General features: G+C 38.2%; 3 protein-coding genes and 1 non-coding gene across 4 annotated transcripts; 3 read left to right on the plus strand and 1 right to left on the minus strand.

Moving 5' to 3' along the window:
- Window positions 1-22: 22 nt before the first annotated feature.
- LOC120013903 lies at window positions 23-17,658 on the plus strand. Its single transcript, XM_038865878.1, has 13 exons — window positions 23-402; window positions 1,877-1,939; window positions 2,040-2,107; window positions 14,761-14,920; window positions 15,028-15,301; window positions 15,393-15,489; window positions 15,612-15,742; window positions 15,826-15,907; window positions 16,013-16,133; window positions 16,217-16,374; window positions 16,465-16,926; window positions 17,009-17,083; window positions 17,266-17,658. The coding sequence occupies exons 4-13, from the start codon at window positions 14,768-14,770 to the stop codon at window positions 17,318-17,320; spliced, it is 1,608 nt and encodes a 535-aa protein (XP_038721806.1). The 5' UTR covers window positions 23-402; window positions 1,877-1,939; window positions 2,040-2,107; window positions 14,761-14,767; the 3' UTR covers window positions 17,321-17,658.
- On the plus strand, window positions 7,642-7,748 carry LOC120013977. The gene has a single exon (XR_005471515.1). It is a non-coding gene; the product is annotated as a small nucleolar RNA R71 (small nucleolar RNA).
- Window positions 10,227-14,745, plus strand: LOC120012664. Its single transcript, XM_038864101.1, has one exon. The coding sequence runs from the start codon at window positions 10,227-10,229 to the stop codon at window positions 14,667-14,669; it is 4,443 nt and encodes a 1,480-aa protein (XP_038720029.1). The 3' UTR covers window positions 14,670-14,745.
- A 4,311-nt stretch (window positions 17,659-21,969) lies between the features above and the next one.
- On the minus strand, window positions 21,970-25,880 carry LOC120013905 (sugar transport protein 13-like). Its single transcript, XM_038865880.1, has 5 exons — window positions 25,624-25,880; window positions 24,551-24,873; window positions 23,546-23,670; window positions 22,971-23,262; window positions 21,970-22,843 (listed from the first exon to the last, which is right to left on the minus strand). The coding sequence occupies exons 1-5, from the start codon at window positions 25,757-25,759 to the stop codon at window positions 22,130-22,132; spliced, it is 1,590 nt and encodes a 529-aa protein (XP_038721808.1). The 5' UTR covers window positions 25,760-25,880; the 3' UTR covers window positions 21,970-22,129.
- Window positions 25,881-26,184: the final 304 nt, after the last annotated feature.

The raw sequence follows: 26,184 nt of genomic DNA on the forward strand, positions 1-26,184 counted from the left end.
AAATAAATTGTGGCCATAAGATGTGGAAATGAGATGTGGACCGTTTGATCAGGAAGGATATTTTGGAGAGAGTAAATGCTGTGTAGAGCAGTCTTGCGTGCAGGCATCATTTCGCACGTTTCCACTGGAACTTTGACCTTCACCATGATTATTTTCCTCCCTTTTTACTGTGGCTAAGTTCTCTCTGGGTTTTCCTTTGCTTCTCATTGTCGTCGATCGTGGGTCATCATTGCGCGTCTTCCAGTTTGTCAGTGTTTCTCTGTTTATCGGCCTTTTGGGTTGTCTGCTGACGTCTTCCGACCGTATTTGTTCTCTGCGCGATGCCGTATTTATGGGATCCTCTTTGTGGTGTTCGTTCATCTTTGTTTGTTATTTGTTTCGCGTTCGCTCTTCCTGTTATTGGTGAGTCCTCTGTTTATTGATTCTGCGTTTCGTTGTTTGGGTTGCATTCCATGTGTTTTGATCTGTTAAATTTCTTTCTCGCGCAGCTAACTTTTTTCATCGTCTTTCTTCTCCGTGTTGTTCGTCTTATTCTCAGCTGTATTTTCTGTCTTGAATGTGTTCGATTTCTTTCCCCCGCAATTATTTTTCATGGTATTATTTTGAATGTTATGTTGCCCGATTTTCATTGTTGGGTGTGGGACGCATATGTATTTCTTCTCTGTTTGGTTGTTTCTAGGGATTGTGTTCCATGTGTTTTGATTTGTTCTATGTGATTCATAATTAAACAATTCATGCCATTGAATACGGATGATAAAAATCATGATTTCACTTTTACACTAATGCTATTGGTGCTGCAACTTTACAAGTACTTGTGGTTTTCTAAATTTTTTTATGTATGTGTTGTTGGTGTCAATTTCCCATCTAATTATTTGTCTGATTATGAACTCATATTGATTAATTTTACTTCTTCCATAAAATGTTTTGGGTCTATGTAACAACTACTGTGGAATTCCTCGTATGCATACAGAATTTACATCTCCTTGATTGTGATGGTTATTTATTGTTTTGTGCTCTCTGTAGTACAGAATACCGTGTCGCATTCTTTGTGGACCAGAGTACTGTGAAGGGTATCCTTCCTTCATACTGACATTGCTTTCATGATTTTAGATTATTAGTTGATTTCTCTTATTTTTATTTTTTCATCCAGGTTTTTTTACCGTCTATATGTCTGTTTTAATGTGGTGTTTTCTTTGACGGGCCGTTTCCGTATATAGATTTCGTGCCTTTGGTTATTGGTGATGGTGTTTATGTAAGTTGCATCTCATATTTTTTGTGCGTTTTTTAATATCCAGGTTTTAATTGTATTTTTTACCTCCAGTTCCTTTATTGTTTCTCTTCATAGTTATTATGAGTTTATTTTTCTTATTTTTTTCCCCCGTCGAGGTTTTTTTTACCCTGTTTATGTCTGTTTTGATGGGGTGCTTTCTTTGACGGACCGTTTCCGTATATAGATTTCGTGCCTTTGGTTATTGATGATGGTGTTTATGTAAGTTGCATCTCATTTTTTTTTACTTTTTTAATATCCAGGTTTTATTTTATTTTTTTTCCAGTTTGTTTGTTGTTTCTCTTCATAATTACATTGCTTTCATCATTTTTAGTAATTACTTTATTTTGCTTATCTTCAACCGTTTCGTGTCTTCTTCACTTTGTGGATTGATATACAGTGATTTATTGATTGTGTTGGTGTCCTTGATTATTTGGGTTAAGTTCCATTTTTGTCTTTAGATATTGTTTCTTCCGTGATTTTGTTAGTTGGTTTCCCGAGGAATAAGAGGTTGCATCCTGGTGGATTTTATCTTGCTATTCATTGTTGATGTTATTGATTATCTTGGTGTATTTCGTTTGTACTTATATTTTTTCTACTTCGATGCAGCTATTGTCTTTGGTGGTGCTGAAATTTGGATTGGTTCCCGTGGTTCTGTTGGTTTCCTTATAGGTTCGCCCTTCGTGTCTTTCATTTGTTTTCGATCTTCTGTTTACAGTTTAACTGATTTAACAATAGATGCTTTCGGCTTATGGATATTGGGTGTTTTTAGGTGTGGGTATCGTCTTTCTTTGCGTTTTTTGGGAGCTTTGCGTCTGGGTTTCTGTGATTTTCAGTGAGGTTAGTTTCCTTTTACCTTCACTTGTGCCCTCTTGTTGGGTCTAAATTAACCTTACTAGCAAGTGTACTAGTCGGCGACTACAGCACAATGATAAGCAAGGGTCGAATCCACAGGGACGGTGTTATGTTTAATCCAAATGTCTATTTGTATGTATATATGGACAATGCAATCAAAAGTAAAATTCAACTCAAGATTGTTTGGTTTGGTAATTAAACTAAAACAAGCAAAGAGCAAAGTGTTTTTGGTATTTTCTTAGAATTAGGATGCAACTAATGCAAATGAGATGATTTAACAAATATGAGATGAACACCAAGGCTTCGGAATCCCCCTTGGGAAATGACTTGGAATGACATAAATTCACACACATATTTGCTAATTCGGGCATAACGAATCCGTACCTAAGTCGGTTTTAGCGCACTTAAGCCAAATCTCCCTAAAATCGATTACTAGCCATCTTATTGGTCTAGGTCGGATATTCCTAAATACATTCTAGCCATCTTATTGGTCTAAACATGCATAGGAATTTATGGAGTTCTATGGAGATTAGGATTCATACAAAATTGTCACCTAATTAAAGGGAGACACATTCATAATCAAGTGTTTCAAGAAGCATAATCTACTTGACATATTATTGTCTAAGCAAATTCTCCAAACAATTTCATCCAAAAACCTAAAGTGTTGGCCAAACACCACAAGCATGAAGAAATTGCAATCAAACATAGAAACACAAGATTTATACCCAAATCAACTCATATATATGTAAATCAAGTCATAAACAAAGTCATCAAACCCAAGGCTTCATCCTAGCCTTGGCACAAGAGATTTAGTTACACATAATGAGAGAAAAACACAAAAAGAGAAGAGAGTGGCATGAATAAACCCCAAATATTGAGATAATCCAAGTTGGGTTGAAGAATTCCTCCTCCAAGCTCCAAGAATCACCTTCCCCCTCTGGTTTCGCTCTCCAGAAAATCTGTTCGAAGTCTAGAAGTCCCCGCAGCTCGGACAAATCGCGACTTAAAACATCCCAGAAAATTGCTTTTTGCGCCTAGGCGCGTTGTTTTCACGCCTAGGCGCACCACGCCTAGGCACACGCCTAGGCGCACGCCTAGGCGCAATCCTAGGCGTGCACAACTTCAAATTCAAGTCAAACTCTCTGGACTGGGCGTGCAGAAGTGATCCTGGGCGTGCACAATTTGTGCGCCTAGGCGTGCCACGCCTAGGCGCGTTACCCCAAGGCATATGATTCAAATGACCATAACTTCTCCAGATGACCTCCGATTTGCATGATTTTAGATTCTACGGAAAGCTTGAGATGTCTAGTTTCCAATGCCTTTTGTTGCGCTCGATTACAATAATGTGACAGAAAGTTATGGCTATTTGAACACATGAAGGTCGGTGGACATTTTCTTCAATTCAGCCCTTTTTCCGTCGCTTTTCATCCAAACCGCAATCTACCTATCAAAATACAAATCAACACATAAATACACTCATTATTTATCAAAAGAAAGCTTAAGAGGGGGATATTTCTACCAAAAACAATAGGTATTATCATACCTATCAAACACCCCACACTTAAACCTTACTTGTCCTCAAGTAAAACTAAACAAAGTACATCTACCAACTAACATCCTAACTCACTAACGCAGGAATCGCGATTGCATTTAGCATATGCAACAAGCCGTTAAACCCCTAGGTGTCCCTAGTGGAGGAGTTTTGTCTCCTGAGGGCTTACAAGAACGACACCCACAAACGTTTCAAGATAACTCAAATCAAACATATGTGAGGGAAATTGCTAGAATCGAAACAATATACATCAATGCCATGCAATCAAAAAGATGTGGAGACCCCACACTTCATCCAAACATATACTCAGTGAAGATTATCCGTCTACTCAATCACTTCGTCTACATTAAGTGCGTGCAAAGAAGAAATGTATAATTATTTGGCTTCCAAGAGTTCATAGGCGCCAAACATAGTCACATTCCAAGAATTCCAAGAACAGTCAAGTAGTAATACCAAGGCACTTTTATTTATATACATACTTCTCTTCTTTTTTTCTTATTATTTTTATTTATTTATTTATTTTATTTATTTATTATTTTTTTTTTTACTAGGCCCGTGCAATGCTCACTCCTTTAAGCTTTCTAGTCAACCCATGTAACGAGTTCTCAACCAATGACTCCCAACCAGTTGGTTTAGGGCATTATGTGATAAAGCACGCCTCGGATCAATCACTCGAGTTGAAAAGGCTTCGAAGTTAAGCTAGCCTAGTATGTTCATCAAGATTGTCTTACCTTTTTACGCGAAACTCGAGTTGGTTAGACAAGAGCCCCGGTTACTCGGCAAGATCACAAGAGCGGAACATGCTTTTAATCATCATCAAATTTATTTTTTTTCATTTTTTTTTTTTAACATGCATGTAATTAACTAGTGCCAAGAATATAACTAACACGGTGTTCTAGATCATCTTAGAGAAAGTCCACATCCAACATCTATTCACCCAAGTCATACCCCACAAGCACACATTCTCGTGCAGGTGATTACGGTGATTGTGCAATAGAGTAGATGTCAAGCATATAGAAGGATATGATGGGTTCCACAAACCAAGATTAGCTGCATTTCAATATAGCACTCAATTCAACAGAAAATTCCCATAAATATGCAAGATTCAAGCACTAAATTTTTTTTTTTTTTTTAAATTTTCAATTTCTTTGTTTTTTTTTTTTTTTTTTTTTAAATTCAGCTACTACAAAAATCATGTGAAATTTTGCACAAGATAATCCATATGCAGTCCACCACCCCACACTTTAAAGAATGCATTGTCCTCAATGCAAAACATAACAATGTAATAATGCACTAAAAAGAGGACAAGTTGAAACAATACAACCTGGGGGTTGGAGTCATGCATCGAGTGGATTGGGGTACTGGCCTAGCCACAATTCTTCAATGTCTTCATGAACCCTTTCTTGCATATGACCTTTTTTTTTTTTTTTTTTTTTTTTTTTTTTTTTTTTTTTTTTGTAAACACACACGCCTAGGCGTGTATAAGGTGCGCCTAGGCGTGCACAATACGCGCCTAGGCGTTCACAATACGCGCCTAGGCGTGGTCTGGCTGTAAACATAATGCCCAGAAATTTAAACTTTCCTGCAGCCAGATTCCAACACATTCAAACTAACATCCACACAAGATTTTGTCAATAAAAATGGAATAATGAAGAACAAAAGGATACACAAAAGGATATACTTCATTGGGTTGCCTCCCAAGTAGCGCTAAGTTTAATGTCTTCAGCCAGACGTAGTTGTACCTACAAAATCAACCATGTATGCATCAACACTTAATAATTTAAGCAAACTCTCACCCCAAACTTTAAGAACATGCATGGTCATCCATACAAATAAATAAAGGGAGGGAGAAAGCTTAAACACAACACTCGTTTTAGATAAGGAGAGAGACAACCTGATTTGGAGAAATCACCACAAGCCTCAACACCTTCACAACAATTCTTGGGAAACAAATCAAGGAGGATGGTGCACAGGATACTTTCCATTCAGAATCCCCGAAACATTTGGCCCACAGAATTGAAATTGACGAGCCACAAATTTCCACCCTTTTTCTATCTTAGAATTCGTTATCGTGAAAGTACCATGGATAGACAATTTCAATGTCTCAAAAGGAGCACACACTTTACCTCTCAACATTGTTTTGGACCGTGCCTTTTTCAACTTCCTTGCTCTTGTCCGCATGCCTTTCAAAGTTGGAGATAGCTTGCTAGTAACAAGGGAAGTAGCCATGAGCTCGTTGGATATTGGTGATGATGGGGTCTTTTTGCCTTCATTGCTATCACCATCCACATATTCAACAACCTCATCACTTGAAGCCGTTTTTGTCAATAAATTCACTCTCTCATGGCCTACCATATCAACATGAAGGCATTCTCTAATGACATCCGGACTCTTCATAGCCTTAAAAATTTTGAACTCAATGGTCTTGTCAAAGACTGTCATTGTGAGCATGCCCTTTTCCACATCTATAATGGTCTTTGTGGTAGCCATAAAACCACGGCCTAGAATGAGTGGTACATCTCTTGTCGGATTAGGTTCACCCTCCATATCAAGCACCAGAAAATCCACCGGAATAACAAAATCACCCACCTTTACTAAAACATCTTCAACTAACCCAAAAGGATGCACTAAAGAGCGATCAGCTAGTTGGAGAGTGACTGAAGTTGGTTTCAACTCACCTATCTTCAAAGTAGTGTAAACAGAATAAGGCATGATATTTACACTTGCACCAAGATCCATCAAGGCCTTTTCAATTTCTTTCTCTCCAATAATACAAGGAATGGTAAAGCTACCCGGATCTTTTAATTTGGGCGGGAGCTTCTTTTGTAAAATAGCACTCGTTTCTTCGGAGAGAAATACTTCTTCATGATCACCTATCTTCCTTTTGTTAGTGCACAACTCCTTCAAAAATTTTGCATATGCGGGAATAGACTTAATTGCCTCAATGAGTGGAATATTAATCTCCACTTTCTTCAAAACTTCAAAAATATCCCGATTATACTTGCTTTTCTTAGCTGGGGCAAGACGAGATGGAAAAGGCACTTTTGGAACATACTCTTCTACTTCCGGCTTTTCCTTCTCAACATGAGGTATTTTGGAAGCACTTGGCTCCACCACTATAGGCTCATCATGATTCTCACCTTCAAGCTTTTTATACTCAATTTTGTTATCCACATTTTTCCCACTTCGCAAAACAGTAATAGCATTAGCATCCTCATACTGCTTAGGATTTACCTCAGGTTGACTCGGCAGCTTTCCTGGCTGTCTTTCACTCAAGGCATGAGCAAGTTGTCCTACTTGCATTTCAAGCTTTGCGATAGATTGAGTATTACTGGAAACAGTTTGTTGCAACTGAGTCATTGACTTGCTCATCTCTGCTTGGGAATGTTGCATTGTGACTTGTGATTGAGCAAGCTGGGAAATAAGGTCCTCCATAGTAAACTTCCTTGCATCTTGAGAAGGTGCTTCTTGTCGTGGAGCTTGCCAAGGTCTGGGCCCTTGATTGAAATTCTGGGGTGAAGCATAGGAGAAATTGGGATGATTCTTCCATCCTGGGTTATATGTGTGAGAAAAGGGATCATTCTGCTGCCTATGAAAAGGTTGAACTGCATTAACTTCCGCTTCAGGAAATGTCCCACTTCTAGAACATACATGAGTAGGATGATCGGTGCCTCCACAAATGCCGCAAGGATCCAAATTTCTGCTCAGCAAAGTCACTACCGCATCCAATTTCCTAGCCACAGATGCCATCTCTGTATTTGAACCACTAGCCTCATAAACCATGTGTCTAGGAGCATCAAGATCACGATTATCCCATTGTGAGGAATTTGCCACCACAGTCTCAATAATTTCATTGGCTTCAGTTGGTTCCTTAGCCATAATATTTCCTCCAGCAGCTGCATCTAACCTATGGCGGCATTCATCAGCCAGATGTTGGTAAAAGTATGATATAATCTGCCATGGCAAGAATTGATGATGTGGGCAACCAATCAATAAAGTTTTATATCGCTCCCAAGCCTTAAAAAGTGGTTCTCCCTTGTTCTGCCTGAAATGGAAAATCTGATCCCTAAGCCTCTGTGTCCTTGACTGAGTATAGAACTTCTGAATAAACTTAGCAGAAAGTTGTTCCCAAGAAGTGATAGAATTTGGTGGCAGAGTCTTGAACCAGATCTTAGCACTTTCCTTAAGAGAAAAAGGAAATAGCTTCAACCGTATGAACTCTTCAGATATGCCTTGAATTTTTTGAGTGCCACAAATCTCCAGAAAATTATCAATGTGATCACTAGCATCTTGATTTTCCGCTCCTGAGAATGATGGGAGCATGTTAATCACATGACATTTAAGCTCATAAGATAGATTTGGCGGAATGGTTGGTAATATGATGCAAGATTGTCTAGTAGAGAATTGTGGCATAGAGTAGTCCATGATAGTAACAGGAGCATTTGCATTGTTGCCAACTTCTTCACGATTTTCAGCCATGCTTGCTTGTTCAGAATGTTCTCCCAAAATTTTGTCACTAGACGAACTAGAGCTGGATGTAGGAGAAATAGAACGAGTGGAAGATTTCTCCTCAAGAAGATCCTTGTCTCTCTTGTTCCTTCGTGCACGTTCCAAGTCTAGATCAACAGGAAGAATTTCTGTATCTTGAGAACGCCTTCCTTGCATGAACTACAAACAAGAAAGAAAAGTATAAAGATCACTAATTATCAAGAAAGAAAGAGCTAAACTAAGTATGTAAGTATCTATGTATATAAACAAGAATGGATCAAATATAAGCAACCCTCCCCGGCAACGGCGCCATAAACTTGTTGGGTCTAAATTAACCTTACTAGCAAGTGTACTAGTCGGCGACTACAGCACAATGATAAGCAAGGGTCGAATCCACAGGGACGGTGTTATGTTTAATCCAAATGTCTATTTGTATGTATATATGGACAATGCAATCAAAAGTAAAATTCAACTCAAGATTGTTTGGTTTGGTAATTAAACTAAAACAAGCAAAGAGCAAAGTGTTTTTGGTATTTTCTTAGAATTAGGATGCAACTAATGCAAATGAGATGATTTAACAAATATGAGATGAACACCAAGGCTTCGGAATCCCCCTTGGGAAATGACTTGGAATGACATAAATTCACACACATATTTGCTAATTCGGGCATAACGAATCCGTACCTAAGTCGGTTTTAGCGCACTTAAGCCAAATCTCCCTAAAATCGATTACTAGCCATCTTATTGGTCTAGGTCGGATATTCCTAAATACATTCTAGCCATCTTATTGGTCTAAACATGCATAGGAATTTATGGAGTTCTATGGAGATTAGGATTCATACAAAATTGTCACCTAATTAAAGGGAGACACATTCATAATCAAGTGTTTCAAGAAGCATAATCTACTTGACATATTATTGTCTAAGCAAATTCTCCAAACAATTTCATCCAAAAACCTAAAGTGTTGGCCAAACACCACAAGCATGAAGAAATTGCAATCAAACATAGAAACACAAGATTTATACCCAAATCAACTCATATATATGTAAATCAAGTCATAAACAAAGTCATCAAACCCAAGGCTTCATCCTAGCCTTGGCACAAGAGATTTAGTTACACATAATGAGAGAAAAACACAAAAAGAGAAGAGAGTGGCATGAATAAACCCCAAATATTGAGATAATCCAAGTTGGGTTGAAGAATTCCTCCTCCAAGCTCCAAGAATCACCTTCCCCCTCTGGTTTCGCTCTCCAGAAAATCTGTTCGAAGTCTAGAAGTCCCCGCAGCTCGGACAAATCGCGACTTAAAACATCCCAGAAAATTGCTTTTTGCGCCTAGGCGCGTTGTTTTCACGCCTAGGCGCACCACGCCTAGGCACACGCCTAGGCGCACGCCTAGGCGCAATCCTAGGCGTGCACAACTTCAAATTCAAGTCAAACTCTCTGGACTGGGCGTGCAGAAGTGATCCTGGGCGTGCACAATTTGTGCGCCTAGGCGTGCCACGCCTAGGCGCGTTACCCCAAGGCATATGATTCAAATGACCATAACTTCTCCAGATGACCTCCGATTTGCATGATTTTAGATTCTACGGAAAGCTTGAGATGTCTAGTTTCCAATGCCTTTTGTTGCGCTCGATTACAATAATGTGACAGAAAGTTATGGCTATTTGAACACATGAAGGTCGGTGGACATTTTCTTCAATTCAGCCCTTTTTCCGTCGCTTTTCATCCAAACCGCAATCTACCTATCAAAATACAAATCAACACATAAATACACTCATTATTTATCAAAAGAAAGCTTAAGAGGGGGATATTTCTACCAAAAACAATAGGTATTATCATACCTATCACCCTCATATACATGTTATTTGGGTGTTTTGCTATTTTTCCATCGCTGTTGTTGCATCAATGATTACGCAGTGTTATACTGTTATTTAATTTACCTTGATTGTTGGTTAACCTTACTTGGTCGCTTTTTGTGTGGAATCTCGCACTGGTTTTTTTGGTTATGTCGGGTGGCTGTTTGTTGGAGTCTAAATTAAAAAGGCTTAAAAGAAAACATCTCATGATCCATGTGAAGAGAAAAAGAAAGTCCGAAAATGACATAAGTGGAATTTCTATGGGACATGTTGGAGATGGGAGGCCAATGGGTTCCTGCTCTGGCTATTTTGGTTCTACATTACTGCCATCTTTTGCTCACTCGGACTATAATTACAATTTAGTTGTGCCATTGGATCTTGGTTCTCCGATTTATAGTTGTCATTTTTGTGGTGCTGTTTTTTGGTATGAGGAGCGTGTGAAGGCTGCTCCTAAGGCCAATCCAACATATACTGTTTGTTGTGGTGGAGGTCAGGTTGTCCTTCCTTTTTTGAAATCAACCCCTCCTTTTCTCTACCATCTCCTGGATTATAGCCATCTTGGTTTTTGTAGGGCATTTCGTGAGAACATCAGAATATACAATTCCATGTTTGCTTTTACTTCAAGTGGTGCTAGGGTCGATGCTAGCATTAATAATGGATCAGGCACTTATGTTTATAGAATTAATGGGCAAAACCACCATAGGATAGGGTCCCTCCTCCCTGAGCCCGGTAGAAGGCCGTCTTTTGCTCAGCTATATGTGTTTGATACCGATAATGAGATTGATAATCGAGTGTCTTTGTTTGGATCTTCTACAGATGCTCGGCACATAGATAAGTTCATTGTTTCTGAATTAGTAAAATTTTTTGATGAATATAATGAAATTGCAAAGGCTTTTAGGATGATTAGGGATAGGTTCAGTGCTGATGACGTTATTCCCCTACGTTTGAGGTTGCTTGAGAGTCGTGTTCGAGATGGAATCCAATATAACCTTCCTAGCTCCTCAGAACTTGCTGCACTGATTTTAGGTGATTTTGGACAGCATTCTTGTGGTAGGGACATTATAGTTGAACATAGGGTTAGTGGATTGCAGCGTGTTAGCGAGCTACATCCTAGCTTCATGGCTATGCAATATCCCATTTTGTTCCCATTTGGAGAGGATGGGTATAGAATTGATCTTAAGAGGAATATTGCACGTTGTCATTTGGATTCTAAAAGAGAGCGTATAACAATGAGAGAATATTATGCGTTTAGGTTGCAATATCGGCATGGTGAAGGATCGACATTGCTTAGGGGAGGCCGTCTCCTCCAACAATATATTGTTGATGCTTTTTGTTCAGTTGAGGAGGTCCGTTTACGGTATGTAGTAGATAATCAGAAACAATTCAGGGTTGAAATGTACAAGGGGATACAAGATGCATTGCTTAGGGGTGACACAAACACAAATGATGTGGGTAAACGTGTTATCTTGCCGTCGAGTTTTACTGCTGGTCCTAGGTATATGATTCAAAATTACCATGATGCAATTGCAATTTGTAAGGTCTATGGTCATCCTAATCTTTTTATTACATTCACATGTAATGCCCAATGGCCTGAGATAATAGATGCATTGAAGTTGATCCCTGGCCAGCGGCCAGAAGATAGACCTGATATTGTTAGCCGTGTTTTTAAGATGAAAGTTAATGAGCTTATGGATGATATCAAGAAAAAAAAGATTTTTGGTCATGCCGTGGCATGTATCCACACAGTTGAGTTCCAAAAAAGAGGGTTGCCTCATGTCCACATTCTTGTGTGGTTATCTCTGTCTCATCAAAATCCGAGTGCGCTTGATATAGACCTTATTATATCAGCTGAGATTCCAAATAAAATTATTTATCCAGTGGCCTATGAGACAGTTTCTAGATTTATGATGCATGGACCTTGTGGTGTGGATAATCATCGATCACCATGTATGATAAATGGTAAGTGTTCTAAGCACTACCCTAAAGAATTTGTTCCGAATACTGTTATTGGAGAGAACAATGCTCCAGTTTATAGAAGGAGAGACGATAAATCATGTATCATTAAGAACCATGTCCCTTTAGACAACAAACATGTTGTTCCTCATAATGTAAACCTTATTGTTAAATACCAGGCCCATATTAATGTTGAGTGGTGCAATAGATCACGGTCGATAAAGTATCTTTTTAAGTATATAAACAAGGGTCCTGATAGGGCAAGGGCTGTTATTGAACGTGGTTTGCAACCTATCACTGCTGTTGGTGGTCAACAAATTACATCTGCACCAGTTGATGAGGTCAAGCTATATTTAGACTGTAGGTACCTCAGCGCATATGAGGCTGTTTGGAGATTATTTGAGTTTAAGATACATTATAGGTATCCAGCAGTTGAGCGTCTTGCAATTCATCTCCCAGGGATGAATTCAGTTTTGCTAGGCAATGATCAGGACTTACGAGAAATTGGATATGAAGACAGTATTTCTAGGACAATGTTCACTCAATGGATGACCACAAATTCCAACAATGTCGATGCGCGTGAATTGACGTACGTTCTATTTCCTACACAGTGGGTTTGGAATCAGAACAAGCGAACGTGGACAAAAAGAAAAAGAGGGATGTCTATTGGGAGAATAGTTTATGTGCATCCAAGTTTGGGTGAGCTATATTACCTTAGAATTCTATTGAATGTTGTAAAGGGGCCATGCAATTATGAAGATATTAGGACTGTTAATAATGTACTGTATCCCAGTTTTAAGGAGGCATGTGCCGCTCATGGTTTTTTGGGTGATGATAAAGAATGGGAAGAGGCATTAAGAGAGGCCGAGTGTTGGGCGTCGGCTACGCAGCTGAGGCAGTTATTTATGACAATAGTTGTGTTTTGCGAGGTTGTTAATCCATCTATCTTGCTTGAAAAATTTATTGAATCTTTGTCAGATGACCTTGTGTACAAAGCAAATGACTTTCATCATCTTGGGGCGTTAGAGACCACAACACTGTCAATTAAAAATCAACTTCTACTTCAATTAGAGACACTGTTTAATGCGAATTCCACATCACTATCAGACCATAGATTGCCTCTCCCAACCAGTTCTTCTTCACGTGGTTTTGATAATAGATTTGTACGAGAAGAGATGAGTTATGACTATGGACATCTTACAAATGTCCACTCAGATATGGTACACCATTTGAATGGTGATCAAAAAAAAGTGTATGATTCTGTCATAGAGTCTGTTGACGGTAATTTGGGCCGTTTATTCTTTGTTTATGGTCACGGTGGCACAGGTAAAACTTTCCTCTATCAAACAATAATTACTAAGATCAGAAGCGAGGCAAAAATAGTATTGGCAGTTGCATCATCTGGTATTGCATCATTATTGCTACCCGGGGGAAGAACTGCTCATTCAAGATTTAAGATACCTATTCAAATCTCAGAACATTCAACCTGTGATATAAAGAAAGGTACGCAGCTCGCCAGGCTGATTCAGGAATCTTCCTTGATTGTGTGGGATGAGGCACCAATGGTACATAGGTATTGTTTTGAGGCACTTGATAGAACTATGAGGGATATCCTATGTGATAATGATGGACGAGATAGCGAACGACTATTTGGAGGAAAAACAATTTTATTGGGAGGTGATTTTAGGCAAATACTCCCAGTTGTTGCAAAAGGAACAAGATCAGACACTGTTAATGCATGTATAAGTAGATCCTATCTTTGGAAACACTGTGACATTCATCTTCTGACAATTAATATGAGGCTTTCATTGACTGGTCTCGACCCTTCAACACAACAACTCATGAAAGACTTCTCTTCTTGGATATTAGGTATTGGTAATGGAACAATTGAATGCTCCAGTTCAAAGGCTTCCAGAGATGATGAGATGTGGATTAATTTGCCACAACATCTCCTCTTGGAGAGTCTAGATAATCACATTCATTGCATAAGCGACGCAATTTATGGCGACCTACAAATAAAATATTCTGATATCCAATATCTTAAGGAGCGAGCAATAGTGACGCCCACTAATGATACAGTGGATGCAATAAATGAACACTTGCTCTTACGTGTTCCAACCAAGGAGATAGTTTATTATAGCTTTGATTCAATATGTCGCTCTTCGGGAGCTATTCATGATGACGACCTTCTTTATCCAACTGAATTTCTAAACTCAATTAAATTCAATGGTCTTCCAGATCATGAATTGAAGTTGAGGGTGAACACACCAATTATGTTATTACGTAATTTAAACCAAACGTCAGGTCTGTGTAATGGAACAAGGCTCTTGGTTAATAGACTAGGTGGACGAGTTATTGAAGCAACCATAATCGGAGGGACCAATGAAAATTCCAGAGTTTACATACCTCGGATAGTTATGTCTGCCTCTGATGGAAAATGGCCTTTTACACTAAAGAGGAGGCAGTTTCCTGTGAGATTATGCTACGCAATGACTATCAATAAGAGCCAAGGTCAGACATTGAAGGAGATGGGTCTGTACTTGCCAGCACCTGTGTTTTCACACGGTCAATTGTATGTTGCATTGTCAAGGGTAACATCATTTGAAGGACTAAAAATCCTCCTTGGAAAGGATAATCATGCATCAGAACGAGAGACAAGAAATGTTGTCTACTCTGAGATCTTTGATGATTTATGATATAGTTAGTTCCTAATTTATTTACTCATGCTATTTCATTCAATCACGTCTTTGTTATGCAATCACTGATGCCACCTTTTTAAGTTTGCAGGAGAAAAATGGACAATGAAAAGTACCATTTTTTGTCAGATTTAACAATGGATGATAAAGATTGGAGGATCAGGGTTCGTATCAGCAGGGTTTGGAACACCATAGTCCCCACAGCAAATGATCTTTTGTTGAGCCATGATTACCTCTTCACTGATGAGGAGGTAAACATTTACCTATTTACTTAAATAAAATCCACATTCTCATACACGTTCGTTATTATTCATTTTTGTAGAACATGACCAATAATATCGTTTCTAAAATCTTTCAGGGAATGACAATGCAAGCAACCATTAAAAAGAACACCGCATCAGATTTGCGTGCACAGCTCATTGAGGGAGATATTTACTGCATTATGAACTTTGTCGTTGTGCAAAGTAATAAAAAATATCGCATATGTGAATCGGAACAGATGATACGCCTTGGAAAGTGGACTAGGGTTCAACAACTTACGTTGGCACAGCATCTTATACCTGTTGATGCCTTCAAATTCATAGAACATGGCCTTCTTATGGACAGGGTTAATGATGATACATCATTGACAGGTTTTTTTATATTCTTCAAATTTATTCCGTTGATTTCCATGATCATGTTAAATCACACTATCTAATAATTCCTCCCTTGCTTTCCTCACAGATTTTATCGGGAAGTTAGTTTCAGTGACAGAGCTTAGCAAGATCCCAATCAATGGAAGAGTGTCAGAGAAAAAAAATCTCATCATCCAGGATAAAGAGTGGGTTTCTCTGGTTCATGTATTTTGTCCTGCTACGTCTTCTTCTATTCTAATAAATGCCCTGGTGATACATATATAAACACCACTGTTCAACCTATATTCTTTATGCTTTTCCCATGCAGGATGAATGAGGTGAATGTAACAATCTGGGGTGATATAGCGTATGGACTCGACGAACAAAGAGTTAAAGAAGAATCAAAGGAAGGAGCTATTATTATGATTCTAACATCCATGACAGTTAGACGATATGAAGGTATTTTTCACCAACTACTATTTTGACCTTCCATACTTTTAACCTTTTTGACCATGTTAACTACGTTGCTTGCTCACAATCAGGAAAACCTTCCCTTTCAAGCACGTCTGCAACAAAGATATATGTCAATCTTAACATACCAGAGGTGTTGTTGTTCAGAAACAGGTCAGAATTTCCAAACAATGGTTGTTGTCATTAATTTATCAACTGCACCAACTATGAGTGCTCCACATGAAATAACCCCTTTTTTGCAACGTTTGTGCTTCATAGTTCTGCTCCACCATTTGAAGTGATCATCCATCCCTCTTCAATGCGAGCTTCTTCATCGCCCGTGATTCATAAGGTTACCATCAAGGAATTGTTGGCAGTGTACAATCATCGTCAGAAACAGGTATCCCAATTATTCATTTACTGATCTAAATCCTCGGCTGCAAAAAATACATATTCACTTTTATCCCTTCTTTTCATATCAAGGGAGGCAAGTACTCATGTAAAGCCAAAATTAATGGAATACACACCAATGATGGTTGGTGGTACAATGGCTGTCCCAAATGCCAGATTGGCGTGAATTACAATGGATCACAGGTTTGGTGTGAGCAATGTGGAATCCTTAGAGAGTCTCCAATTCCATGGTATATACTTCCTTCAATTTTTTATCTACTACTTCGTTACTTTTACTTCTTCCCTCTGACATTTTTCGATCATGATTGCAATGACTGCAGTTACAAGCTCTTCTTTGTTGTTGAGGATGAAACTGGCAATACCATATTCAGTTTGCTTGGTGATCAGGCTGATGCATTCATCCAGATCCCTGCAAAGACAGTTATAAATGTGTCCGATGAGAAGAGTTCACCACCACCTGCCAGTATCATGAGAGTCTGTGGAACAGAGCATATTTTCCAGGTCATTTGTGTTAGGCCCTTATCTGGAAATATGCCATGTTTTAAGATATTACATATCATGCGTGGTTCCAAAGATGACTCTGTCCCATATTTTTTTGGAGGTTATGAACGTGAGGCCGGTAAATCAAAAGAACAGGATTTATCTCTTTCTATGGGAAAAATTAAAGAATCTACGCTAAAAAGACATCTACCAGTACAGGAGATCTGTCCATCAACCCCAAGTCCCTTGAAGAATAAGGAGAGACATCTTGGAGAACTGAAAAAGGACAAATCCAGGTCAAGGTAATGCAATTCCAAAACCACATTACTTGAATTTTATTAAGATAAAGATAGATAGGGGCTGATATCAAATTATCATTTGCAGATCAAATAACGCATGTCCAGATCCAATAGATGATGACCTTTCTCTTAGTGCATCACTGAAGAAAATGAGATCCAGGTAATGTCTATTGAAGAAAATTATTGATAAGTCAGTGATATAGATGAGGATTGTCCCTCTATGAGCTAAATTTTTAAATATTCCATGCATTACTTAATGAACTGACTGATTTCTCATTTGTCTGTTTCTATTGTATACAACTATTGTCTCTAACACAGTTCATCATATGTAACTTATTTCAGTACTTCCAGAAACAAAAAGGGCTTTGGAATTACGCAAGATCAAGTTGATACCTGATGGTATTCCATTTAAGATGAGTGTGTTCATTTTCCTACCATGAATTAAAGAACGGCTCACGCTCAAAAAATCTTATATGGCTTCCTCCTTGAAGATTTTGTTTGGGAATGGATAGATGAGTGCAAGATGATCCATCGTTTTTGAGGAAACACACCAAAAAAAATCATGACAAACTATATTTTGACTAAAACATTAATTTTGGTAATATATTTTGCTGCTAGATCGTTTGTCAATTATATTTTGCACAATTTTGTATTTACCATATTCTTCTGGATATGTTAAACTCAGTTTTTGGTGTTCATGCATCTTAAATAATGAAGATATGTGTGACTTTAAAATATTTTTTTGTTTGGAAGTAATAGAACTTGCATCTATGGAGTTACACCTCCTGTTTTCTCTATTCTGTTTAGTCATTTGATCGGTTCTTTAGAAGACCCTAAAAAACAATGCAAATTTAATTACAGGATAACAAAAAAACATGATATTATATATTATGCCCCATGCATAGACCCAATATGTATTGTCTCTTGATTCAACTTACATTCATTCTATCCATTTAAATCACTGGCTTCAAACAAGAAGTTCAATGGCAACTCTTAAAACATTTGCCTCACTACAAAAACTGGTGTAGCATGGATATGCTGTGGGTTCTCCTAAAAGATATCAAATGAACACCATGTACTCTAAGCACAATATAGACTGAGATTCCAATGTCGATCATAAACATAAATTGATGCCTCCTCATACCGAGTTATTTTATTTTTTCGTCCTCTCGCGTCTTGCATTTGTGTATATCTCCTCAGTGTTTTTTCATTTTGCTTCCAATCCCAGTCTCATCGCAGCAACACCAGCTCATCTACGCAGGATTTCAACATGCGGGTTCCAACATAACTTTGAATGGTATTGCATAGATTGAGAAAAATGGCATTCTAAGGCTAACAAACGAGACAAGCAGGTTAATGGGTCATGCCTTTTATGCTTCTCCATTTCAGTTCAACAACTCCAGCAGTGGCAAAGCTTTCTCCTTTTCTGCTTCTTTCGCTTTCGCTATAGTACCCGAGTACCCCAGACTCGGTGGCCATGGCCTCGCTTTCACGATGGCCACTTCTAAGGAACTTAAAGGCGCTCTTCCAAGTCAGTATCTTGGGCTATTAAACGCAAGTGATCTTGGAAACTCTACAAATCATCTTCTCGCCGTTGAATTCGACACAGTTCAAGATTTTGACTTTGGAGACATCAATGACAACCACATCGGAATAGACATCAACAGCCTGAATTCCAACAAAATTTTTTCATCAAAACCCAAATCACCAATCCTACCATTTCCAGTAGATCTCTCACCTATTATTCAGGAGTTTATGTATGCTGGCTTCTCTGCTTCAACAGGATCACCTTAACAATTTATTGTTCAGATTTTATTTATCTTATTACCATTCATTGGTAATAAAAATTAATTAAAAAGATAAATACAATACACGATTTCCAACATACCCAAAAAGGAAGTTGAAGAGTGTTCCATACGCCAAGCAAAAACACGAAAGTTCAAAACTCAGAAGCATCGTCTTTTTCCTTCATTCTGCAACGACGAAGACATACTGACAACGACGGTCGATGAAGCACAACGAAAATTGAAACCAACAACTCTCAAAGAAAATAAGGTAATGCTAAACCTATCCTGTATTCTACTGTTCCAGATGATTTGTGGATGACTCATGAAACTGAATATACTCTTCCACCGTTTCCTTTATTCAATTTACATTTCTCAAATTCAACCCCTACTTCAGTGGTTCTTGCATGTCATTATCTCAGTGCGACTTTTCAACCCTGTCTCAATCCAAGGAATCTTAACAGCTGAGAGGAATTGCTTTATGCATGCCTCGACACCAAGCTCTGATAGATTTGAAGTTTCAATTCAAGAATACCTTTCGAATCAAAAACCATTTCATCAATCCTAGACAAACATATAATTCTAAACTAACTGACCTTCAAATTTCACGCATCACAACTATGTTCCTACAGTTCATTCTTTAATGATTATTTGTATGAAGATGCCAATAATTTCTTAGGTTTCATTCGTCTGCCAATAAATCAAAATTTTATAATTTGTTGTCATCACCACCTTTTTTTTTATTCATCCTGTAGAATGCCGGAGGTCAAATTGTCAAGAAAAGTAATCTTGGAAGAATTACTCAGACAAATTGGATTGCCTGCACCTGTCTATACCATCGAGATACTGGATGATGGGAGGTACAAATCCAGAATCAATTTGCCACAATATGACAGCACCAAAAAAGATCACATCAACACTTCTGGGGCCAAAACATATACCATCAAAGAGACTGAGGAAGTAGCAGCACAAGATATGTTGAATTACTTAACATACCTCCGACAAATCGACGTGGATGACTTCAATTATAATGCCGCTGCTTACTACAGAAGTACGGCAATCCAAATGAAGAAAAACTACAGAAAGCAAAAAAATAAAGCAAAGAAATGGAAAATTTTGGCAAGAAGGGAGAGGGAAAAGAGAATCAGGGACACCTCTGACGTCAGTGGACAAGCAACCAATGTGTCCGATCACGCAAGCAGTATCTAACAAAAATATAAGTGCTTCGTTAGAATACTTGATCAATGTCAAGTATCTCTTTTTGTTGCTGGGTCTTATATTAACTTCATGTTTGCTGAATCATTGAGACACTGTAATGTACATATATCTTTTTGTTATCTTTAAAATGCAAGAGATGAAAGTATTGCAATGACAAGTTTCATTTCACTCCTCGAAAAATAATTACATAACACCATCGTCTCTTTTGTCTTCCATCTTTGCACCTCTTCATTCCTACGTTCCTAAAAAGATATCAAAATCCCTTGAATGCATGCATTATCAAAAACTGCCAATCTCCCTTGGCAACAACCCTCCTTCATTTTCATCAACAATTTTCAATTAATTTATCCTCTTCGGTCTTTTTCCTTTAAAATTACCTGTTCTGGAAACAAATTTTTATGCATGTGTGCCAAGATAATTGTTTGATCAACCACGGTTAAAAACACATTGATGGCAAATAGACAACACAAAATCACATTCCAAACATTCGAACACGTTTTTTTGGGGGAGTAAAACCCATTTATAAAAAATCTTGCGTGTACCCTCATTACTGTCTATGGATGTCCTAAAACACTGACAACGCAGGAAAAATTACAACTCATCTTACACCCAACAGTGCACTGCACTGCACAGAAACATTGTGCAACAATCAGAGAAAGGTCAATGTAATTGAAATAACAATTGAGCCACAAAACAATTTCGTGCACAACTAAACAAGATCAAAATATAATCATTCCTGCCACTTTCACCAACTATGACACAAGAGAACAAACGCACAAAGAGGAAGAATCCTGTAAAAGCTTTGGGAAGAAGCTATCCACAAAACCACAAACACACGCAAACCAAACCCATTCCCATACATGATACCATGAATGATATATTATTTAATATTAAAAAACTCTCTATATAACGCAAATTGCTCCTCTTCTTGACCTCCAACACAATCTCCACTCTCAACAAAAAAATGGTCATCTTCCGTCCATCAAGAAAGCAGCTGCTTCAACAAATGACAGAAACATTCCATTTCCCTAATCCAACATATATGGTTATTCAAGGAGCGAATGAGGGTGGCAGAGTTGTCCTCACCCTTGATGTTTATGACTTTGCCACAGGAAACCAGTACAAAACAGAGGCCATCATAACAGATGGCATAGACAAGGCAGAAGAATTGGCCTCAGAATTAATGTTTGGGCTCATGAAAAACAGACTTGGTCTTCAGATAGACGATCTCAACTTCAATCAGATTATGTATTATCAAGACACTCTCAACACATGTGAATTGAGATCGAACAACCAAGAGGAGAAAATTACTGAACTCATCAACCTCATGAATGCCATGAGAGAAGAAAAGAAGCAAGACGCTGACAAAATACAACAACTCAACTATAACATCGAGGTCATTAACTTAGAGAAGGAGGATGCAATAAATGAGGCAGAGGAAGTAAGAGCTGAAAATAGGAGCATCAAATCAGATATTGTGCAATTAATGGACACATTGCACAGCCTAAGGAGAAAAATGAGAAGACTTCTGCAAATCACTTCTGCTTTCATATGGTAGACAAAGGTTAAAGTCATGGATGATGATGCGTTTTTGGGAAGTCAAACATGAAGAAGAATTAAAGATAAAGATTCAAGTCATGCCACCAAGCCATGAAGAACACAATACAACAAAATAAAAACTCTTACTTTTTAAATGTTCCTTGGTTTATTTTGCATTTTGTATACCAGAGTGGTTGTTTGATCTTACTGTTCGTGCACCAACGTCTCTATGCACAGCATTTTGTATTTTCTATATTTTCAATTTCCTGACTGTCAGTGTTCATTAGGTGTTATATATCTTTGTTTATCTTTTTTGCACAATTTCCTCCCTACATTCTATGATTACCTGGATACCATTCTCTCTTCATCCATCAATATTATGTGTCAATAACAAAATTTCTTTGAAAATTTGGATAAACAATATGATTATTCAGCCTCAATCCACGCCCAACAAACCATAATTTACCCGCAGCAAAGCGCGGGCTGTCAGCTAGTAAAAGTCATATTGCACAAAGTGTAAAGTGGGATTCCCTCCCTCTCTCATAAAACTAAGAATATACTATAAAAAAAGATTTTGTGCTATTCACTATCTCGTGCATATTCAATCCATATATATGTGTGTGTATATATGGATGTGTAACAATGTTTCGTAAAAGCCCTCCAATTTACAACTGGGAAGCAGGATCAAATCCATTAGAATGGCCACTCTTCTTCGAGTCTTTTCCATTGGTGCCTACTTCTTCATCTTCATTGTCATCAATAAATCTCTTCCAAAACCAATGTTTCTTCCATACTCTCTCAGTCATCTCTTCAATAGGTATGTTTTTGGTCTCCGGAACCAGAAATAGCACAAAGATTGACATGATCAAAACCCAGCCAGAGAAGAACAAGAAAATCCCCCACTTGAAATGGCAAAGCATGGAGAGGAAAGCTTGTGCTATTACAAAAGTGAAGAGCAAGTTGACACAAACGGTCACACTCTGCCCAGCCGAGCGGGTTTCTAATGGGAAGATCTCACTGGGGATTAGCCAACCAAGAGGCCCCCAAGACCAAGCAAACCCAGAAACGAAAACACATACCATGACAACCACAAGGATTGCGAAACCTTTTTGAAGGTCTTCAGAGTGGTCTTTAACCTTGATACCTAGAACAATTGCCACTACCACTTGAGAGATGAACATTTGGACACCAGCCTCGAGCAGGAGCTTTCGACGACCCAATTTGTCGACAGAGTATACAGACACAAGAGTGGAGATCACGTTGACAGCACCAGTAATGACAGCTGAGTAGAGGGAAGCATCACTGCCAAATCCAACAGTATCAAATAGCACTGGAGCATAAAACATGATTGCATTGATGCCTGTGAATTGCTGGAATATCTGTTTGAAACAAAAACAAAAGGAAGAGCACACAACTACAATTAGAATTCTACGTCCAAAGTTACTAGCAAAGTGACTTAGAATTTTTGGATTGTGATCATAGTTCTAAATGGGAAATAATTCTAACCTGCAAGGCAACTGCAATGACCAGTTGAGGTCGATTCCTCCTCTTGAGAAGATTTCTGAAAGGGTGCTTTACTTCTTTTGCAATTCGACTTGCCTCGGCAAGTTCTAGGAACTCAGGTTCGATCTTGTCGGTGCCTCGAATCTTTCTGAGCACAGCTTTTCCTTCTTCCAAGAGACCTCGCTCAATGAGGCTGTTAGGTGTTTCCACCACCAGGAGCGCCCCAAGAGTAAGGAGACCAGCGGGAATGCCAGCCAATCCTAATGATAGCCTCCAACCCCATCCTGCTTTGATTCTGTTGTTGCAAGGCATAAATAATATCAATGATCATCAGCAAGATCTTCAGAATTTTTAACAGCAAAGCTAGAATTGGTTATTAGAATCACTACTTTCAAATTGACATATTCATGAACAATTAAATAGGATTCCAAAATACTTAATCTTTCATATAAATATATAATTATCAATTGGTCGAAATCGAGGCCAGTATTCCTATGCTCTCTTCTTCCATTTTTTAAATCAAGTTTTTTCTTCAAAAGAAAGCATGACTGCAAGTGTAGCGAGGAAAAAAAGCTTACTTAGCGGTGCCATAGTTGATTAGGTTAGCAAGAAGTATGCCAATGGTGACATTAAGCTGGAACAGGATGTTAAGTCCACCACGGATTCTTGTGGGTGCTATCTCGGACAAGAAAAGAGGCACAGCCTGTTGCACATTCAAAATTGTGATTGAGTTAAATAAACAAATTAACAAATAAAATCTCTTTAAAATTATTGCATTCAAGTTGACTACGCAAACTAATTATGTGATGTGACCAAATATGCCAACATCTTTTCAAATATAACTAAATCTACATTTTGAGTTTCTTAATGTAGGCTGCAACTTTGCATTTGGAAATGGACGTTTAGAACTATAAACAAGGTACTTCTACATCAAACACCTATAAAAATAAATTATATTTCTATTTTTTCCCCAATTATGTGTTCCTTTTTATTACATCATGAGGAACTGTGTTTGCTCACAGGGTTGGGTTGGTGGTTGAATTTAAGGTCCTTGTAATGACTAAAGGATGACATAAATAATCCGAAAATATGACCCACAAGAAAAGAAACGTCGGTGACTTTAAAACACAAAAAGGTAAGACTGACTTTTCAAAAGCAAATATGATTACAAAGGAAGATACAATGCAACTCGGTATGTCCACTTTTTCCGGAAAATCCAAGCATAATATCTTAATGAGATTGTGCATTATTTTTAATTTAAAGGAAGAAAACATGGAACCAAAACAGAGACCACAGAAACTCATTAGTGCAAGTAGACGTAAGCATCAGAATTAAATATTCCTTCTGAGAAACTAGATTCATCAGATTGTTACATATGGCAAGCAAGCTAAGGTGCTAGCTGATATCATCATCTGATCATCGAAGCAGATTCTTTAACTTACAATTAACGAACACGGGGATTAACTAATTAACTATCTTAGAAAGGCTATGATGTTGAATCACGCAACCATAACAGGAGACAACAACAAATTAAACACGGCACAAAATGAAAATTCAGGAATATGTGTATCTGTATAACAAACCTGATTAGCAAAGCCAACACCGCAACCCAATAAAATCCTGCCAATGATGAGCATGGCAAGGTTTTCAGCAGCGGCATTAAGCACGACACCCACAATGAAGAAAACCCCAGCAATAAGCATGGTTGGCCTCCGGCCAAAGTTTCTAGTGGTGTATGAGGCAAAGAAAGTAGCTATTAGTCCAGCAAGGTACAGTGACGATGTGAACAGTTGTAGTCCTTGATTATCATATTTGCAATAGTTGCTATTAATTGTTGGATCATTGGTTTTCTCATAAACAACTGGGAAGAACTTTTTCAAGAAATCGGGCATGGATGTAACTCCACCTGCATCGTCATTAACCAATAAATTAAAATTTTATTGCTATGGTAAAATCTGAACAAAAATACAGGAAATTAATAGCAACAACAGAACTTGGTTATATAAAATTTTATATTCAAGAATTATAACAGAGATTATATGGGCCTGGAAAAAAAGTAACTGTACAAACAATACAGAAAACTAAGCACATGATCATGGTGGTTAGCAAGATTTTATTTCATGAAGATTCTGAATGGCCAAATCAACAACCTAGCCCCACTCACAAACGTAACAAACACCGGTCAACCATGTGATGAGACTTGAGAGGCAACAGAATCTTAATTTCCAAAACTACCCTCGCCCAACTGCAGAAATCTCAGTTCTCCTTTAAGGGCCCACTTTGGCGGGAGAAAGCAAAACTTTCCCACTGTTTTCTTCTCTCTAAATTAAGAACCGAAAAACTTATTCAGAAATTCTCGGATTCTTAACAAATTAAGAAAACATGAAAAATTTTGCCAAGAATTCTCAAGAATATTGGGACTCATTCGAGAATTTGAGTTTCAGAGAAAGCCATATAACATGTTTTCACAGTTATTCACACATCAAAGCACATAGAAGAACGATTGTTATTGCTTCTAACAGCAAAAAGAAGACTGACTAATTTTGATCCAAAACTCACCGCAAATGCATGCTAAGAAACTGATATCCAAGATTCGTCATTCAAAATTCAAAACAAACAAGCAACTAAGCACTCAAAACAGATCCAAAAGCTCTACCTGAGATACCGACATCGTAGCCAAACATGAGGCCGCCTGTGGCCGCCATTATGCAGGAAATTATGACTATCGGAGTGATCTTCGCCTCAAACTCCACTCCGGCCGGTCGCACGGACGCGAAACCCCCAGCAGGCATGGTTGTTGATCAAGATCAAGTATCACCTAATCAACCTTTCTCTCTCTCAATATCTTCTCTTATCTGTTGAATTAACAGAAAAAATGAGGAGTGTTGTGGAATGAAATAAAAATGAAATGGATTACGAACAAGTGTAGAAGTATATATATAGGCGAGCAGAGGAGGGAGGAGAGATTACGAAACTACTGGGATATATTTTATTGGGATACCTATTATTTCTATTTGGGATCATGGATGATGTCTGCGAGTGGGAACCACCGCAATATCCAACCACGTGTCGATTGTAAAATGGGTTCACGCTAATGACTTACTGTAACTTTTTTCTACTCTTTCCTCTTCGACAACTGGCGGCTGGCTAGTCAATGAACGGCTCTATTAGCTGTTGAAGGCAGGCTTGAAGCTAAAACTAGCTTCTACGAGTGTGA

Source organism: Tripterygium wilfordii, chromosome 13, assembly GCF_013401445.1.
Source record: "Tripterygium wilfordii isolate XIE 37 chromosome 13, ASM1340144v1, whole genome shotgun sequence".
In the NCBI taxonomy this organism is placed as follows: domain Eukaryota; kingdom Viridiplantae; phylum Streptophyta; class Magnoliopsida; order Celastrales; family Celastraceae; genus Tripterygium; species Tripterygium wilfordii.

What these genes read in the sequence shown, in the direction of transcription:
- LOC120012664 (XM_038864101.1), top strand. Translation starts at nt 10,227, where the DNA reads ATGATCCATGTGAAGAGAAAAAGAAAGTCCGAAAATGACATAAGTGGA.
- LOC120013903 (XM_038865878.1), top strand. Translation starts at nt 14,768, where the DNA reads ATGGACAATGAAAAGTACCATTTTTTGTCAGATTTAACAATGGATGAT. An exon ending in GACAGTTAGACGATATGAAG is followed by an intron (nt 15,743 to 15,825) that starts GTATTTTTCACC and finishes GCTCACAATCAG; the next exon opens with GAAAACCTTCCCTTTCAAGC. An exon ending in AGAGAGTCTCCAATTCCATG is followed by an intron (nt 16,375 to 16,464) that starts GTATATACTTCC and finishes CAATGACTGCAG; the next exon opens with TTACAAGCTCTTCTTTGTTG.
- LOC120013905 (XM_038865880.1), bottom strand. Translation starts at nt 25,759, where the DNA reads ATGCCTGCTGGGGGTTTCGCGTCCGTGCGACCGGCCGGAGTGGAGTTT. An exon ending in CTACGATGTCGGTATCTCAG is followed by an intron (nt 24,874 to 25,623) that starts GTAGAGCTTTTG and finishes ATGACGATGCAG; the next exon opens with GTGGAGTTACATCCATGCCC. An exon ending in GTGTTGGCTTTGCTAATCAG is followed by an intron (nt 23,671 to 24,550) that starts GTTTGTTATACA and finishes AATGTGCAACAG; the next exon opens with GCTGTGCCTCTTTTCTTGTC.